The following is a 16608-nucleotide window of genomic DNA, read 5'->3' on the forward strand; positions in this document are numbered from 1 at the left end:
AGTTGAACAGAGGTGGAAGAATTAAGTATTCAGATCCTAGAAGTAAAATTATACAACCGTGTAAAATCCAGTAGTATGTTGACTCCTCCATCACAAGTAAAAGGCCTGCCTTCAAAGTCCTACTGAGGTAAGTAGCCTACATATTCTCTGCAAAATGTGTTTGGAAAATTAAAAAAGTACTTCTGCAGGAAAATGACCATTATGAGTGAATCAATGGGTGAGTAGCATTTTACTGCTGCAGCTGGTCAGAGTGGAGCTAGTTTTAACTTAAAGTTGGGAAGTTTGGTTCTGTGGTTCCCAACCTAATGGTTGGACCCCTCCATAGGATCACAACACAAATCTGAGGGGTCATGAGATTTAAATGAGGCACGAAAGAAGGAAAAAAAGTTTTTAATTTTTTTTAACACCTCTATATTGTGGTTCAACAATATCAATGTATTCAACATTTCATTTAAAAATGAAACTTATTTAAGTGAAACCATTTGAGAAATGTTATGGGGAAATCACTCTTTGAACTGATAAGGGGCCAAAACGTTTGTAACAGTCAAGGGCAGATATTTCATGTCACTGTTGGTGGGGACAATAAAACCAGATTATTGAAATAATTATGGGTCATGAGCCAAAAAGGTTGGGAGCCACTGCTTTAACCTCGTGCATGTTGTGTTTTATATTTTAGAAGATTATATGTTTTAAATCTTAATTGGAAAGTAACTATGCACATTTACTGAAGTGGTGTATTTAAGTGCAATTTGAAAGCCCGACCCCCAGGTTGAGAACCACTTGACTGAAGTACTCAACAGTATATTAAGCAGTTAAACTAGCACCATCTTAACCAGCCACAAAAATAAAATTCTGCTTATACACTGTTGCATCAGTGTTACTCCAATGTAATAGGCTACTGTATAACAACATATCAGTCACAGGACAAAGGGGATATTTTACTGCAAAATGAATTTTTACAGTACAGCAGAGTCTGCTGATAATATTTATGAACTTTTGCTTAAGTGGAAATAAAAAACTTATAATTTAGTAATGTATTTTTACATTGCTGTTCTGGTACTAAAACGAGGATGATAAGATGTCAGATATATGTAGTGGACTAAAAAAATTCCTTCTGAAATGTAGTCGAGCTGAAGTATAAAATGGCGGAAAAAGGGAATACTCATGCAGCCAACCTCAAACTTGGACTGAGTAAATGCCTACCTACTACTTTCCACCATGCACTGGTAGGTAGTTGCATAACGTCATAGCCTCCTTGACACACTATCTGAGCTTCAGATATCCTCTCCAATGCATAGATATTATTAAAGTAGCCTACCACCTATTAAAAGTCACGTCATAATCATGTTTTCCTACAGCATGCAACGAATCTTTAAATTTTCTAGGGTCATCCTGCAAAATATCCCCACAATTTACCACATTTAAGAAATGAACAGTAATCGCCTGCCTACTGATCATCTTAGCGGCGAGACAGCAAGCTCCAATTTTTCAAATAGCATATTAATAAAACGCATATTTCACTCAGGCAAAGATGTGTTGCCCGGCCATCTTGGATGTGACAAATTATAATAAGACTTTTGAATTATGTAGAGAGCAGTTACGCCTTGATTGGTGGCAGCCTCGCAGATTCCCTCCAGGCATGAAAGAGTGATCTTCAAATAATTGCCAAGGTTCTTTAGCGCAGCCATCTGTTAGAAAGTTCATCCGAGGTTTGTCAGCCAGGCAGGAATGACAATCGGGGGATGTTTTGGTGCAGCTCATCAAGGCAAATAAACTGATCCTATCTGTGGCTTTAAGATCACAGGGACACCTTGGGCAGAAATCGATAATAAATTAAGTTAAAACAAATTAAGTCATTTAGATTTTTTTTCTCCGTCTCTCTCATTCAGAAGTCTTAGGGTCAGATCGAACACAAATAGTGAGTCGGATCAAATTCAAACACCCATAAGCATTAGTTGCTGATAAACTCTATTTTCAGACGCAGTGATGATCCCTCCATGATATAGGCCTACTTTCCCCACCCAGTTTCCCACTTAACGCGCTCTGTGGAGCATAGCTGAGCGCAATTCCTTTACCGGGAGGCCCGGGGACGACCAACGTCAGACAAGTGATGTGTTGTTTACATTTTCCAATCGCTGCTGCTCGTTGCGCCCGGAGGAAGCATCTGGCTCTGTTGTGGAAACTTGCCACCGGAATGAAGATTGATACTTTGGAGAAAGTGAAGCCATCTGACTGTGCTGATTGTAATTAGGTGGCTGAGGCTGTCCAGGGGAACCACAACAGTTTAACCTGTAGTGCAGTGTGCTAATCCCCCCCCAAACCTCCAAGGCCTAAGGCCTGACATAAGCCTATTGATGAAAGCATTAATAAGCATCCAGGGTTTGTGACGATCACCGTCACTGTCAGGCAGCTGTCTGCAGAGATAATTGGTGAATTTATGTGGACTTAAATACTTGCAAATGAGGCAAAGTCACATCAGCATGAAAGCTGTGCTAAAGTCAGGGTTTTTGCAAATGTTTAGACTTTGCACACATACCTACAGTTGCATTCTGCACAACTTTGATTGACTACAAATGCATGATCACTAAGCAGAAACTGTCACTGCCCTTTACATTACAGGGATACTCTCACATTATTGATATTAATTGCTCATTTTTCATAAGAATTGTTTCATACTTAAAGAATATCATGTTTGCATATTTCAATTCCTAAAAAAGGTGTTTACTCACATCCTGACTGCAGCCAAAGCATGTGGCTGTCTGCAAATTAGCATTCTGCAATGCCAACTCCGTTTTTATGCTGATAACGCTAAAGAGGCGTTTTAGGGGAATTGTATCAGAAAAATATAGAAACCTTCCTGCCCACATTATGTATCTGATTCAAAAAGTGAAAGTATGAAAATGACTTTTAAGTGATGTAGGTTATTCGAAAGAGAGGGGAGGGTGTTTAAGAAGTGGGGAGTCAACCCAGTCATTAAGTGGTGTTTCCAGGGGGCAAACTGTGACTAATAGTCAAAGTTGACTGCCACCTTCAAACTAAAGGCGTATCAGCTTGTATTAATTTATTGTCCAGCACTTAAGCCATTGAAATAGAATTTCTTTTTGGCCTCTGCTTCAGTTTGGTCACACTGTTTCCATCAAATTCAAGCTCACGAGACAAAACCAGAAAGCTACACAGCCTACTACCTCCTTCTATTACACTCTTTTGCAACAGTGCATTAATGGCCTCTGAGATCGCCTTTGTGACAGTCAGTCCTGTGCCTGAATGAGATGAATGCTTTACCTTTCTGCCTAATTTTATTCAAACTTATTAAGGTGTCTAAAGGGCATCTTGGCAAAAGTGCCATTTTAGCTCATGGTGTCCCAAATTGTGAATCTGCCTGCCTGCCTGCCTCCACATTTCATCCTGTTAAAGACTGCAGAAGTCAGCTACAATTTCTACCTCATAATTGACTCTTCTCTTATATTGTGGAACGGCAAAAAAAATAAAATAAAATAAAACCTCACTGTGTTTGATGCAGATATTATGCTCATTTCTTAACTGTATATTCAGATGAATCGAAGCGAAGGAATTGTAATATCTGCCCCGTCTCCTCATTAAGCACAGCGCAGAGACCTTGTGCAAACCAAAATATATCATGATTAAACTTTGGGCGCCATCAGAGAGGAGGACAGAAATAGATGCTCATCTGGTGCTACTGGTTTGATATCATTAAATCAGAAACACACCAGTGTGTGTGCGTGTACTGAAAAAGTTTTTCCATTGTGAGACTGTGTATTCAGACAACCTGGACTGTGATTACGTTATTGTCTACAAGAGTAAAATCAAAGTTCCCAGCGGACCCACACTGATATGTTGCTGTTTTTAAAATGAAAAGTTTAAAATAATTCTCAAAATTCTTCCTATAATTATCAGGATAAATGAGATTCACTCTCTAATGCCACTTTCCATCTTTTTCTCACATAGTTACACAAGCACACACATACGCTCTGCCATATAATGATGAAATCAAGCCATCTGCAGAGCTCTCATCCGCAGGTGTTGGCGGATCTGTGCTCTCATTAATGCCCCTTGCATTGCCATCCATCTACCTGTGCCAGTCTGTCTGAGCAGATTTCGGCTGCACCTTTCTGTCCAGGTGCTCTGTTATTTATAGCCACCTCAAACATGGTATCAATCATCATCCGAGGTGACAGTGCATTTGTGGATCGAGGTTTCCAAATATTGAACAGATGTAAGAGATTTTCTCTGACGCACAGTATCTCACAAAAGTGAGTATACCCCTCACATATTTGTAAATATTTGATTATATCTTTTCATGTGACAACACTGAAGAAATGACACTTTGCTACAATGTAAAGTAGTGAGTGTACAGATGGTATAACAGTGTAAATTTGTTGTCCCCTCAAAATAATCACACAGCCATTAATGTCTAAACCGCTGGCAACAAAAGTGAATACACCCCTAAGTGAAAATGTCCAAATTGGGCCCAAAGTGTCAATATTTTTTTGTGGCCACCATTATTTTCCTGCCATCTGAACAAAATAAGTTTATCTTGGTCTCATCAGACCACAGGACATGGTTCCAGTAATCCATGTCCTTAGTCTGCTTGTCTCCTGCAAACTGTTTGCGGGCTTTCTTGTGCATCATCTTTAGAAGAGGCTTCATTCTGGGATGACAGCCATGCAGACCAATTTGATGCAGTGTGTGGCGTATGGTCTGAGCACTGACAGGCTGACCCCCACCCCTTCAACCTCTGCAGCAATGCTGGCAGCGCTCATATGTCTATTTCCCAAAGACACACTCTGGATATCATGCTGAGCACGTGCACTGAACTTCTTTGGTCGACCATGGCCTGTTCTGAGTGGAACCTGTCCTGTTGAACTGCTGTATGGTCTTGGCCACCGTGCTGCAGCCCACTTTCAATCTTCTTATAGCCTAGGCCATCTTTATGTAGAACAACCATTCTTTTTCTCAGATCCTCAGAGAGCTCTTTGCCATGAGGTGCCATACTGAACTTCCAGTGACCAGTATGAGGGAGTGTGAGAGCGACAACACCAAACTTAACACACCTGCTCCCCATTCACACCTGAGACATTGTAACACTAACGAGTCACATGACACCGGGGAGGAAAAATGGCTAATTGGGCCCAATTTGGACATTTTCACTTAGGGGTGTACTCACTTGTGTTGCCAGTGGTTTAGACATTGATGCCTGTGTGATGTGTTATTTTGAGGGGACAGCAAATTTACACTGTTATACAAGTTGTACACTCACTACTTTACAGTGTAGCTGAAGTGTTATTTCTTCAGTGTTGTCACATGAAAATATAATCAAATATTTACGAAAATGTGAGATGTGTACTCACTTTTGTGAGATACTGTATTTGCATTAAAGAGGTTATTTTGTGCTCTTTCGTTGATGCCAAAATGATCCACAAACACACCTTAACAACAAATCCTTAAAAAGGTTTAATATTATTTTGGCCAAATTTCATACAAAATCAATTCATTTTAGATTTAAAGCCAGAGTTTGATGTTTTGACAGCTTTGGATTACCATTCTGAATAGAAAGATGCTCACAGGGCATACAGTACATCAAACATCAGGCAAACTGCAGTTTATATGCACCTTTCACCTTGACCAACATCTGTCTTGATGAATCTGTGACAGTTTATAACACTCCTGGATTTCTTTTTTGTCATCATAAATCTGCTGAAATCAGCTGCATAGGATACACGTACAGTACATCTCATAAATAAATATATCTAAAAATATTCATTACACTTTGGTTCAAAGTGGCTACTTGCTCTAACACACACATCAAAATCGTTTAAGGGAGAAGCTCCTGTTTTTGGGAAGTGTCAGCAATTTCCAATAATACCAGCTAAAATAAATAGCCTGCTGTGTCACTATTCGTCTGAAGCTGTCTGTGGCGTTTAGGTGAACTGAGTGGGAGTTTTACAGTGAGACAGAAAACTGTATCCTTTGTGGTATTCTTGGGAGACAGTTAAGCAATCCTTTGCAAACTCTCCTTCTTTGCTGCAATGAAACAGAACAACAAAAATGTTGTCATCTTCAAAATAGCTGACAGTTGTCTTGGCTTGCTAATAGGGAGTCTGATTTATTCTGGGTTTATCTTTTTATTGTGAGCTTTATTGTCATCTAGAGCGTTGTAGTTGTAGTAACAGTAGCCCATGTGTGGATCCTCCTCTTGATTTCTAACTGTTTCCAGACATGCTGCTCTGTCCAACAGCTGAAATATTGTCTATATTGTTTCTTTGTGTGCAAGATGGTGAAAAATAAAAAGGAGAGAGGGAGTACTGTGCATTGAATGTATGCGTGTAATTTTTATCAAGTGCTGTGTGTATTTGTCTGCAGACTCCCATTTGATCAGGCAGCATCCCAAAGTGTTTTGACTCGCTGCAGAATTATGTAACTGCCTAAACTGTTCATGGGAAAGAGAGATGTTTAATGAAAACATGGTTAAAGACCTCTGGTGGTCCCTGAACCACACTTTGTGAACCGCTACTTAAAAGTTTAACGTAGCCTTTGGCATGCCGGACAAACCACACTGGTACAGACACCATAAATTCAGTTTATGCCAGTGGATGGAAATGTTTCATCGTGAGCCTGGAATTGCTGCATGTGTAGGCCACAGTTCTGGGATACTAAGGGACAATGATTTGACCATCTGGTATGAAAATGTGTGTGGACAAAAGTATGTGGACACCAGAACATTATACCCATATGTGTTTGGGTTATGGGCAGGATTTCTGAAAGCATTTGCTCCCATTAAACCACAAGAAGTCGGGCCACTGTTGGGTGATAAGGCCTGGCTCACAGTCAGCGTTCCAAGTCAACCCAAGTGTGTTAGATGGGGGTGAGGTTAAGGCTCTGTGTATCAGTCAAGTTCTTCTACCCCAACCTGAACAATGATTTCATAGGATACCGTGTTTGAGGTGGCTACCTCTGGGGCTGGCAAATATCAAAAAAGAGCCCTAGACTAAAAGTACACAAACATATATATATAGAAAGATCTTTGTACACATTGAATCTATAGTGGCTCTTTAGATCCTATAAAATCCGCCACAACTGACTATTTTCACTTTTATTTATTCTGCTGATTATTTATTCATTTTTAGATTAACTGATCAATCGTATTTAATCCCTATGCCCAATTTCCCATAGTCTTGAATTGCTTGTTGTGTTGACTGACAACCCTCCCATAACCCAAGGATTAACATTCTTATTCATGAAACAGATCCTCACATTTGGTTTGTTGGAAACAGCAAATAGGCTATTTGGCATTTTTCTATAAACTATTTATCACTTATCTAAATTGTGTCAATAAATCAATGACTACTAACTAATCGTTTCAGCAATGCAAATCATGACACATTCACAACCGAAGGCATTTTTTTGCTGACACTCACTTACTGATGCGCGCCGCCGCCGAGAGCCGCGTGCACGAGCAGCGTTACAGCTCTCTCGCTCACTCGCTGCGAAACTTGGGAGTTCAGTCAGCAGCAACTAGTACCAGCCGCTCACAAGTCAGCGCTGAGGAGCTCCTGCGACTGAAACGAGGGTCTTTTGACTAAAAAAAGTCCACCTACGGAAAAAGAGAAAAACTATGGACGCAAAGAGAGTGGAGACCATTTCTGCACGCGTGGACGCTGCTGTGTCTTCACCTGGTAGGACAGTGGTGGCATGTTTTAGCGTCAGCTCGTGCGTTCATATGAGAAAACGTCAGGCAAAACTCCAAGCATAAGAAGTACAATTTAATATTGCCTTGCTTAAAGGTCAAAAATATGTAAATAAGGAATACAGCTTGTACAGTATAACTTCAATTTTGCTTGCTACAACTCCTTGATTTGGCTTGTAATTAATGCAACAACAAACACCTTTTGATACAATGCCAACTTTTTAAGCTGTTAAAGCTAACATTTGCTTATTTCACCTGGTCTTCAGACTGTCTTTGTCTGACGTTAGTCGGTAGCTAACTTAGCAATTAAATTTTGTTGATGACCATTACACTTACAGTATCCGTTAATAGTAACTTAGGTGACGTTAGGTTATGTAACTTAACTTTAGTCTATTCGTAGTTGTATACGAATTTTTTGAAAGGCAACATTAAATTGATCTAATTTGAAAGGAGTTTGGCTTAATTTCATTCTGAAGGTTAGCTTGCATGCTTCTGCAACATACATTTTGATATTTGTTTTTATTGTCACTGCAAAGTCATGTCTGGACTTTTGCCTTCTCTTGAAAGGAAAATGTTTGGTTGATGGTCATTGTATGGACGACCTTTGGTCAATTTGTCAGAAGGACCAGGCAGCAGCAATAGTTCTTCATTTGTGCTGTAAACATTACTGCTGAATGGTTTTACCTACAGGGCGTTAAAGTTTAGTTGTGGTTGGTAAGGTTAAGAAATCCCCGTTGCGAAGACAGTTATTTTTCAATTTGTCTGCCACTGTAGCCTACATTTTGTGTACACGCAACCCTCTTGTGATAATTGAATTTGAGTACATGGGTACAGGGGTATCAGTTAAACATCAGCCATAATGGATTCAGTTGCAAATCCTCTCCTGGGTTCCCACCTCCACAGTACTTGGCCGGCATCCAGAATAATGATCACTCAGTTATAGTCCATAGGTTTCCCCCCAGGCTTTTCACTGCCTCTCTCAGAGCCAGAAGAGCAGTTAACGGCTCATCATTCCTTGCCCAGGTTAATATTTGTTTGCACACCTAATTGACTTCTAATTATGCTTTGTTAAGGATATGAGTCATACCTTCAAGGTTTAACACAGATTTGAGCCGTTGAGAGGTATTCCTCTCCAACCTAATACTTCTTTAGCAAATGTTTTATTCAGTTATGTCTCTGGAATTTTGATTTGCCTTTAATTGCCCTTACCCCTCGGCATGAAGAATGGGAAACTAAAATAACTGCTATTAAATGGTAAAATGCATGCCAACTAATGAGGACATGCTGACTTTGACAAATGTTTCTAAAGGCGCTGAATAATGCAGATCATGGAAATGGACACAGAGGACACGCTGTTCAGTTTTTGACCAGAATAGGTCATTATTTGTGGTGAAGACATCTGACTGTTGCAGTATCATATATCTGAGACTGTAGTATTAGAGTATTACACTCTAGGTGTTATACTATTGAAAGATATTGATTGCTGGCTGTCAGGTGGCTTGAATCTCAGTTGGTCTACGGAGGGTCAGTCCAGGGAGGCTAGAGATATTCATGGCATTTTCTTCTAGCGTATGTTTCTAAGTAATCACTGAGTCCTGTATAGTGAACCAAAATTATGTTATGCAGTATTTTTTTTCTCAATAAGCTTTTCCCTATTTTTTCCCCCTCTCTCCTCACCCACAAAATCCCCCACCACTATGTCCCCAGCAGGGTACCACATCACGGCCCCAAGGGAAATCTTAAAACGTAACGATCACCCAAAAAAAATGCTACAGCCACCCAGCCATGATGATCCTCCCAGGAGCTGCTTCCTTGGTGCAGTGGTTCTTTTGCATCAGTGCCTTGGAGCTCTCTCAGATCATCATTACAATTTCTGTCAGTGCCTGCCAAAGGCTCCCCTAGACATTTCTCTCCTTAAGTAGCCTATCCCCGAGTTTCAGAAAGGCGAACTATAAAACCAAGCCCCGCAAGGTTTATTGTTCCGAATGAGCCACTTTCAGCACCATGGCTAGCTCCGTTTTTTGAACAGGCTGTATCCGTTTTGGGATTTTGGTGATGTATGTCCTCTTTTCCTTTGTGTCGGTATGAATTATCATAGCTAATTATGCCTCATGTTGTGTATCCAGGGCCTCGAATAGTGCAAAACAACAATGGCTAATAAAACAAACAGTAAAAATGATACCATGAGGTATTACCTCATAGCTGTTGAATCAATTCTTCATTGACTCTGATGCATTTAATTACTTAGGCTTATGTTTGCCCACTACACGCATAATACTTTCCAACAGAACAAGTTAATAAACTAAAAAGTTTGCTGATGACTGTCAGTCAAGAGGAAAACTTCAATATATGCAGTGTTAGTACACCGGTGGGGACAAGTGCAAGCATAGAGTGGAAAGTTAAAGGTCGAGGAAGTCAGTCACAGACTTAACAAATCACACTACACAGACCATTCTGAAAAAATCACTATTGAGGGCATCAGTACTAGTAGTATTTTAATGTTTGAGCTCATGGCTTATGTGCTTATTTATGGTGACTTTGATGCAACCAAGTGCAACAATCCAGCTGCAGCATTTATTAGTGTCATCACTTAGTCATTTCTGGACGCAGTACACAGAGTTTGATAGTGACTGCAGCACACTCTGCCAAAAACAGTTTAGTGACATGGTTGTGCCCAGATGAAGCTCACCGTATGAAGTATGGTTTTAAAAAGATAGTTAATCATAATTTACAGAATATATAAGATGGTTATTTTCATGTGGGATGTTTCAGTCGAGATTGTCACTGAAAGATGTGCAGTCCTTGTGCTAAAAGCCATGTATTTCTTTTGTAGTGGCAAGGAAGGAACCATAGTGTACTTTGTCTGCTCAGAAATGTCAGCGTTGAGCTTTTATGGCCATGGGACTGACCACATGCTGTGTGTGTGTGTGTGTGTGTGTGTGTTTTCTCAGCATCTGTCAGCCAGGGGTTCTCAGATGGCGGTGAAGCTGTGATCTGAAACTGCTCCAAATCTGTCAGATAGCAGAACGGTGTGTTTTAGCTTTTCAGAGGAATGTTTTGACAGTACGCAGCACGGGATCGCCAATCTGAAGGTTTTTCTGTCTTTGTTACCAGAAAAGATGTGCTGTTTGATTTGTTATTAGAATAAATTACAGTCCGCCTGATGGGAAGGAAAAATTATTCTCAAACTCATTTAACTTAAGGCTCAGACCTCATATTGTTTTTAAGGGCAGACATTTTTAGCAAGGGGCAGCTTCAGAAAAGACCCAACTTGACAGCATGTTCAGGTGTTTTTGTTTTAATTGTGAAAATTACTGAAGTAATTGTGTGACTTCCAGTCTTGCTTTAGACCTCTTGATGAAGAGAAAATAAAGTCAGCGAGGATCACAGATTTTTGGGATCTGTTTGAGTTTTGAGTTTTACATTCACTTTATAAAAAGATTCAAAATTGCACAGTTTGACTTATTAAACACATCAGATGGTCTTAATGGCAACTGCTGTGAAGTTAAATGTACTCCTTAGCATCAACATGGGACCCAGAAAGAAGTCTTTGTCGTTGGTGGATTGTTTTTAGTTTTTGTGGTGACCACCTGTGTGCTTCTCTACCTGTCGAAAAAGCCGGCCTCTGGTCAAATCCAGGATTAATCATACCATGAACTTCCCTCCTTGTTTCTCGGGCACCCTCCAGCAGATTTTGTTTGTTTTGGATCCAGCCTTTGTTTTTCTTTTTGAGAGACTGGGTGGGGAGCATCCGCTTGCATGGGCCATCTGCCTTGGGACTCAGGCCAGAGAAGAAGGAGGGAAGGAGAAGTGGAAGGAAAATAGGGCGAGGCGAGGATACAGGGGACAGAGGGGGGAGAGACAGAGTCAGACAGTGATGGACTGACTGGGATGGAGAAGGGAAGCTCGTGGAAGGAGGGTCAAAGCTCTGTTGCTGTAGCTATAGCTGTAGACATAGCGGAACATAAGGTGCTTGTTTATGATTGCTTAAGGCTTATAAAGAAGTGGACCATCTTTCATGGTTAGATTTCCACCCGCAGGCTTGTTTATGCCGCAGATTCTTTCCATTTGACTTCCTTGGATGGCATGCCAAACAGCCGATGCCAAGTGGGTGGCAGCGCTTGGCCTCGGTTTGCAAACGTGTCTTTCTTTGGTTGTGCCAAGGTCATATTGAGGATAAATAGCCTAGGGCCCTATGATGTTTTCCACGCTGCGGACAGCACCGCGGAATTTGATATTATAAAGGATCAACTGTAAAATGCAGAATATTGTGGAATTTATAGCATTATTGTATGTTTTTCCACAGCACTTAAGCCAAACAAATGAATAAATATTTTTTGGTGTGATTTAGGACACGCTGTTTCTGTCCTCTGCGCTCTGTGTTTCACTGAGGGTGGGGCTCAGCACGTCCTCCACACACACGCCGTCATACCGAAGAGAGATGAAGAGCTCATCACTTCAACAAACTCCCAAAAGTGCAACCACAAAATCCACAAAGACACAAGCTTGTGTAAGACTTTGTGGCTGTATGGGGTCGAGTCAGATATTCCGTTGGAAAAAATGAAAAAGCTATGTCCGTTCATGCTACGTAAACAAGAACGAGTGTTGCCAACGTGAGAGTAACCTCCGTCAGAGCTATTTGGAGGCTTTTCCTGCATGAGCTACATGGGAAGAAATTGACAGTACTCAAGTAGCCTAATAACCTATTTAATAGATATTCAATTTATTCATCCACTACATGATTACTCACTCTCACCGAATTTAGAAAAATTAAAATGCAAATTTGGGGAAAAAATGAATGTAATCTGGAAATAATTGAAACATATTTCATGGGACCCTAGATAAACTGCAGTCCCCAGTGCCCAGAATAATAACAGCACAAAAAACTTTAGTCATCCTTCATTTCTCACCTTTCAGTTCAAGTGCTTATACAAAAAATAATATTTCTAGAAAGCGCTTTGTAGTACACAAACCTCTGAAGAACAGCCTTTTTTGATCAGTGATATTGCGTCTCTGAGTTAAGGAATTAACCTATATGTTTCAAGGCTGAAGTTCCTCATAACTTTGCAATATGCATCAGTACTTCATTTGCTGTTGTATCTTATTTTATTTTAGCTGATCTGTCTTATAGATATTTAATGATGTTCTGTGTTGTCGTTCTGACAGTAAAGAAGTTTCAGTGAATTGAAGGGCTGTCGGGCAGGGTTTGCTTCTTGTTTCCAAGTATGCTAATATGTTTTGATGTAGATATTATGCACTCAACTGACTGACCTGTAAAGAAGAATCTTGCATTTTTTTTAAGACAAAATTTGAACAGATGAAATGCCTTTTGGATCTTTAACCAACTATGAATAATGCATCTGAATATGAATAATCCATCTATTTTTAGGTAAAGTAACCCATTAACAACATTCTATCACAACATCAAACAGTTGATTTCCTCCTTATTTATTGTTATTGTAAAGTCTGACAAAGGTACAAATTCTACTATGTAACTTTCTCTTTTCTTTTTAGTTGCTGATGATCTCTTTTATAGCACTTTCACTAGCGACATTCACTGTCCCACAATCAAGAAGTTGCAGGTTTGATCCTCACATTTCGCAGCCTGTTTTGCTTGTAACTCTTTAATATAACATTTATCTGACCCTTCTTCACAGATTGCATGTCTGTGAGGTGTGAGTAGTTCATTTGAAATAATTTTCCCCTCTCAGAATGTTTGACAGTGGCCTCAACAGGTCAAACTATACAGTATTTCACAAGGAATAAAAGCTAATTTTTGATTTTTCTGATTTTATTACACTGTCACTATGTTGTTAGTTAGATTCATCACGTTATGAATCTGTACTTGTGTGGGTTTTGAATCCCAGGTTGGGAACCACTGCTTTAAAACTGTCCTTTAGCAGAACACTGAACTCCTACAGACTCATTGTTTCAGTGCTTCTCAGAAAAGAGTAGACTGTGTGTTCTTTTTTTATATGTGTTTTATCACTTTATAATATATACAAATATATAACGTGTGTGTGTTTGTGTGTCCTTATTATACTGTATGGGTCCTGCTGCTACTGTTTTCCCACTGGACTCTGTTAGCAACTTGGCGTTCAGATCCAGTTATTGAGTTTTGCTCTTATTTTGCTTTTCATCTTTTGGCTCATTTTCTTCTTTGAGATAATATATCTTGGGACTTTAAATCCCACCCCACCTGCAGAAATTAGTAATCATTAGTTCCACAAATAATCATAAACAGCGCATTACTATGTGCTTTTGACATCGGATCTAACTTGTGAACGTTGTCACATCTCACTCCCCCAACATCACTCTCCACTGTGCCTTATGAACAAAAAAAGAATTATGGAACTAACATTAAAGAATCAGCCGTATGTCTAGTAGGATGAGTCTTTCCAAGGGGTCCTTGATGAAATGGTGTCAGAGCTGAACATCATACAGGCCATATGTGGAGGCAGGCCTGGCACGAGTGGCCAACTGGAGGGTCCGTCTGTCTTTCTTCTCTTCCCAATTCGGGGGGGGCTCAAAAGTCCCTCCAAATGTCTGTGTCCAACAGGGTACTGCCAGCACTTAATATAGACTATGAAATCCTAAACACATCTCTCATTCCGATGGGAGATTACGACATGGAAAGTATACAGACATGAGCCATATGCCAGCCACGGTCCATCTTGTTAGAGGAGACCAGAAAATAGACTGGAAATACAACAGCAGTTTGCATAGAATAACAGTGACTGTCAAAAGGCTTATCTACAGTGGCTTATGTAATTATCAGTAGATGTTTGGCAATGTTGTGTCAACTAACTTTCAACCTTGAAAATCGTGGAAAGAATGTGTCCACTGTGTGCTAGTACTGGCATCCATGCCATGTGCAAGGCTGACACCAAGTGGTTATACAGAGAAAATGGTGTCACATATTTTTCTTCCAATTGTTTAGCTACAAGCATACAGTGGACAGATGTCCTAACACTGTTTTATTCGTATTGACATTATAAGAGAGTGCCTCAGTACAGTTTTTTTTACCTGTTATAGCCTAATATATATTGTGTGTCGAGATCACTATATATTGTCAGACATGGAAGAAAGTGATGTTATTAACTGACAGATGTACTTGGAAAGACACATAGACCAGGTTATGATGATGTCGTCGGTAATGAAGCAGCTGCTTTTTTCATTATTCATTCATCTGTCAATGATGTTTCTCTATTAATCTTTTGACCTTAGAAAATAGTGAAAAAATGCCCACCACAATTCCTCAGAGCCTAAGTTCACATATTTAGATTGCTTGTTTAGTCAAACCAACAGTCCAAAATCCAAATTTATGCATCTTATTATCATAGAATATGGAGAAAACCAGAAAGCATTCAACAGTTTAGAAGCTGGAAAAAGTGAGTTTTTAGCATTTTTGCTTCAAAAATGACTTAATATGCTTAATGGATGATTAAAATAGTTGTTTATTGTATGATAGAATAATCAACTAACCTAATTGTTACAGCCCATTTTTGCAGTGCAGACCAGGTATTTGATCAACAGAGTCTGAGGCAGTATAAGCGATTGATTGTTGGAAGTTTAGATTAAACAACAAAATGCATGGCTTATAATTAATGATTCCCATGATGTATTTTGGGTTGTTTTACAGTGAGTAGATTACTTTTTTGTTCTCTGAACGAACTCCCACTTTAGTAATACAAGGAAGGCCTATAGATGACAGATAACTTTCCTGATGTTTAGTCCTCATTAGTTACGCAGTGGCATAAAACATTGCCCTTTTTTTGCTGAGCTGAAAACATGAGAGTATCACCAGAGAAACAGAGAGTGACATCATAACATAAACCTCCAGATAGGCCGTATTCTTTTTGAATGCTTCACTGCCACAATGACATGCATCCTTACACAGAAGGTGCCCCAAATCCCCCCAGGTGCTTGTATAGTCACCAGCAGTGTCTTTGGTACACGCTGACCGATAAAGAGCCACTGTTATCTTCAGATAGCAGGCGCTGCGGCTGAATAATTTATGGAGGCATTCCAACACAGTGACTCAGAAAACGATACGCACCCACAGAGGGCAGGGAAGTAGTAAAAGGTTCGATGCACGTGTCTCTGGAGACTTGTGTGTGGGTTTGTGTCGGGTTCTTTACCGATGTGAAAGTGTGCATATTCAAACACGTGCGCTGGTGTCTATACATGTATACAACGTAGTCTTGGCAGTATGTGCCATGTGTTGAACTGTGTGAGGGAAATCTGGAAAATGTGAACTGATGGACTGTCCGCACTGTTCATTTTCATTATGCTGAGTTGCCTTCTCCCAAGAGCTTTGTTACTTACCCATTTAAATGTGCTGAACCCTTATTTTTGCAGTAATTAATACTGGTGCATAATTGAAGCGCGATAATGAACAAATGCTTTGATTGACACGTAATTGTATGAGCAAGATTGTTAGGTATCTATCACAGCCCTGTTTTTCATTAACTTGCGTGACCTTTTGATTAGCCTTTGCATCTGAAGCTGTTGATACTTGTAATTTGAATAAACCAGTTGCATTCTGGGGCTGCAGAACTCCTTAGTACTGTACGTTTGACCAGATTAGGAAAGTAGGTTCCTCTTGTAACAAGTGCAAGGTTATATAAAGACGTCATAGACACCTTTTTCTTCTGTAAAATCTGATCCTGGCTTTCTTGTGGCTGGCATGTTCTCCCACCTATCACATTACTCGGCAATGGTTTAAGAGGTGGTTGTATCGATTCCAGGTCAGCTTAAGTACATAAGTGAGCAACCGCTGTTTCCGCAAGGATGCCATTATGGAGTTCTCCTGTTTCAATACGAGAGAGAAAATAAATCTGTGATGTGCTGATACAAAGTAGTGTGACTTCACCTTCTTTAAATACTGCATTGCAGTTTAT

The 16608-nt window shown here is 39.9% G+C and overlaps 1 protein-coding gene across 5 annotated transcripts in view; it reads left to right on the top strand.

Annotated features, from left to right (window-relative positions):
* Positions 1-7474: 7474 nt before the first annotated feature.
* Positions 7475-16608, top strand: part of kcnip4a (potassium voltage-gated channel interacting protein 4a) — a 144963-nt gene continuing 135829 nt past the window's right edge. For 3 of the 5 annotated variants that reach the window (XR_006827324.1, XM_046063790.1, XM_046063791.1), the window contains exon 1: positions 7475-7694. Coding sequence is in view for 3 of the 5 variants with exons in the window: in XM_046063790.1 (XP_045919746.1) it covers positions 7634-7694 (61 nt within the window). In the remaining 2 variants the exon portion in view is untranslated. The remainder of the gene's footprint in view (positions 7695-16608) is intronic. The other 2 variants (XM_046063795.1, XM_046063792.1) reach the window with 2 other exon arrangements.

The sequence above is a fragment of the Micropterus dolomieu genome, linkage group LG12 (genome assembly GCF_021292245.1).
Source record: "Micropterus dolomieu isolate WLL.071019.BEF.003 ecotype Adirondacks linkage group LG12, ASM2129224v1, whole genome shotgun sequence".
Classification (NCBI taxonomy): Eukaryota; Metazoa; Chordata; class Actinopteri; order Centrarchiformes; family Centrarchidae; genus Micropterus; species Micropterus dolomieu.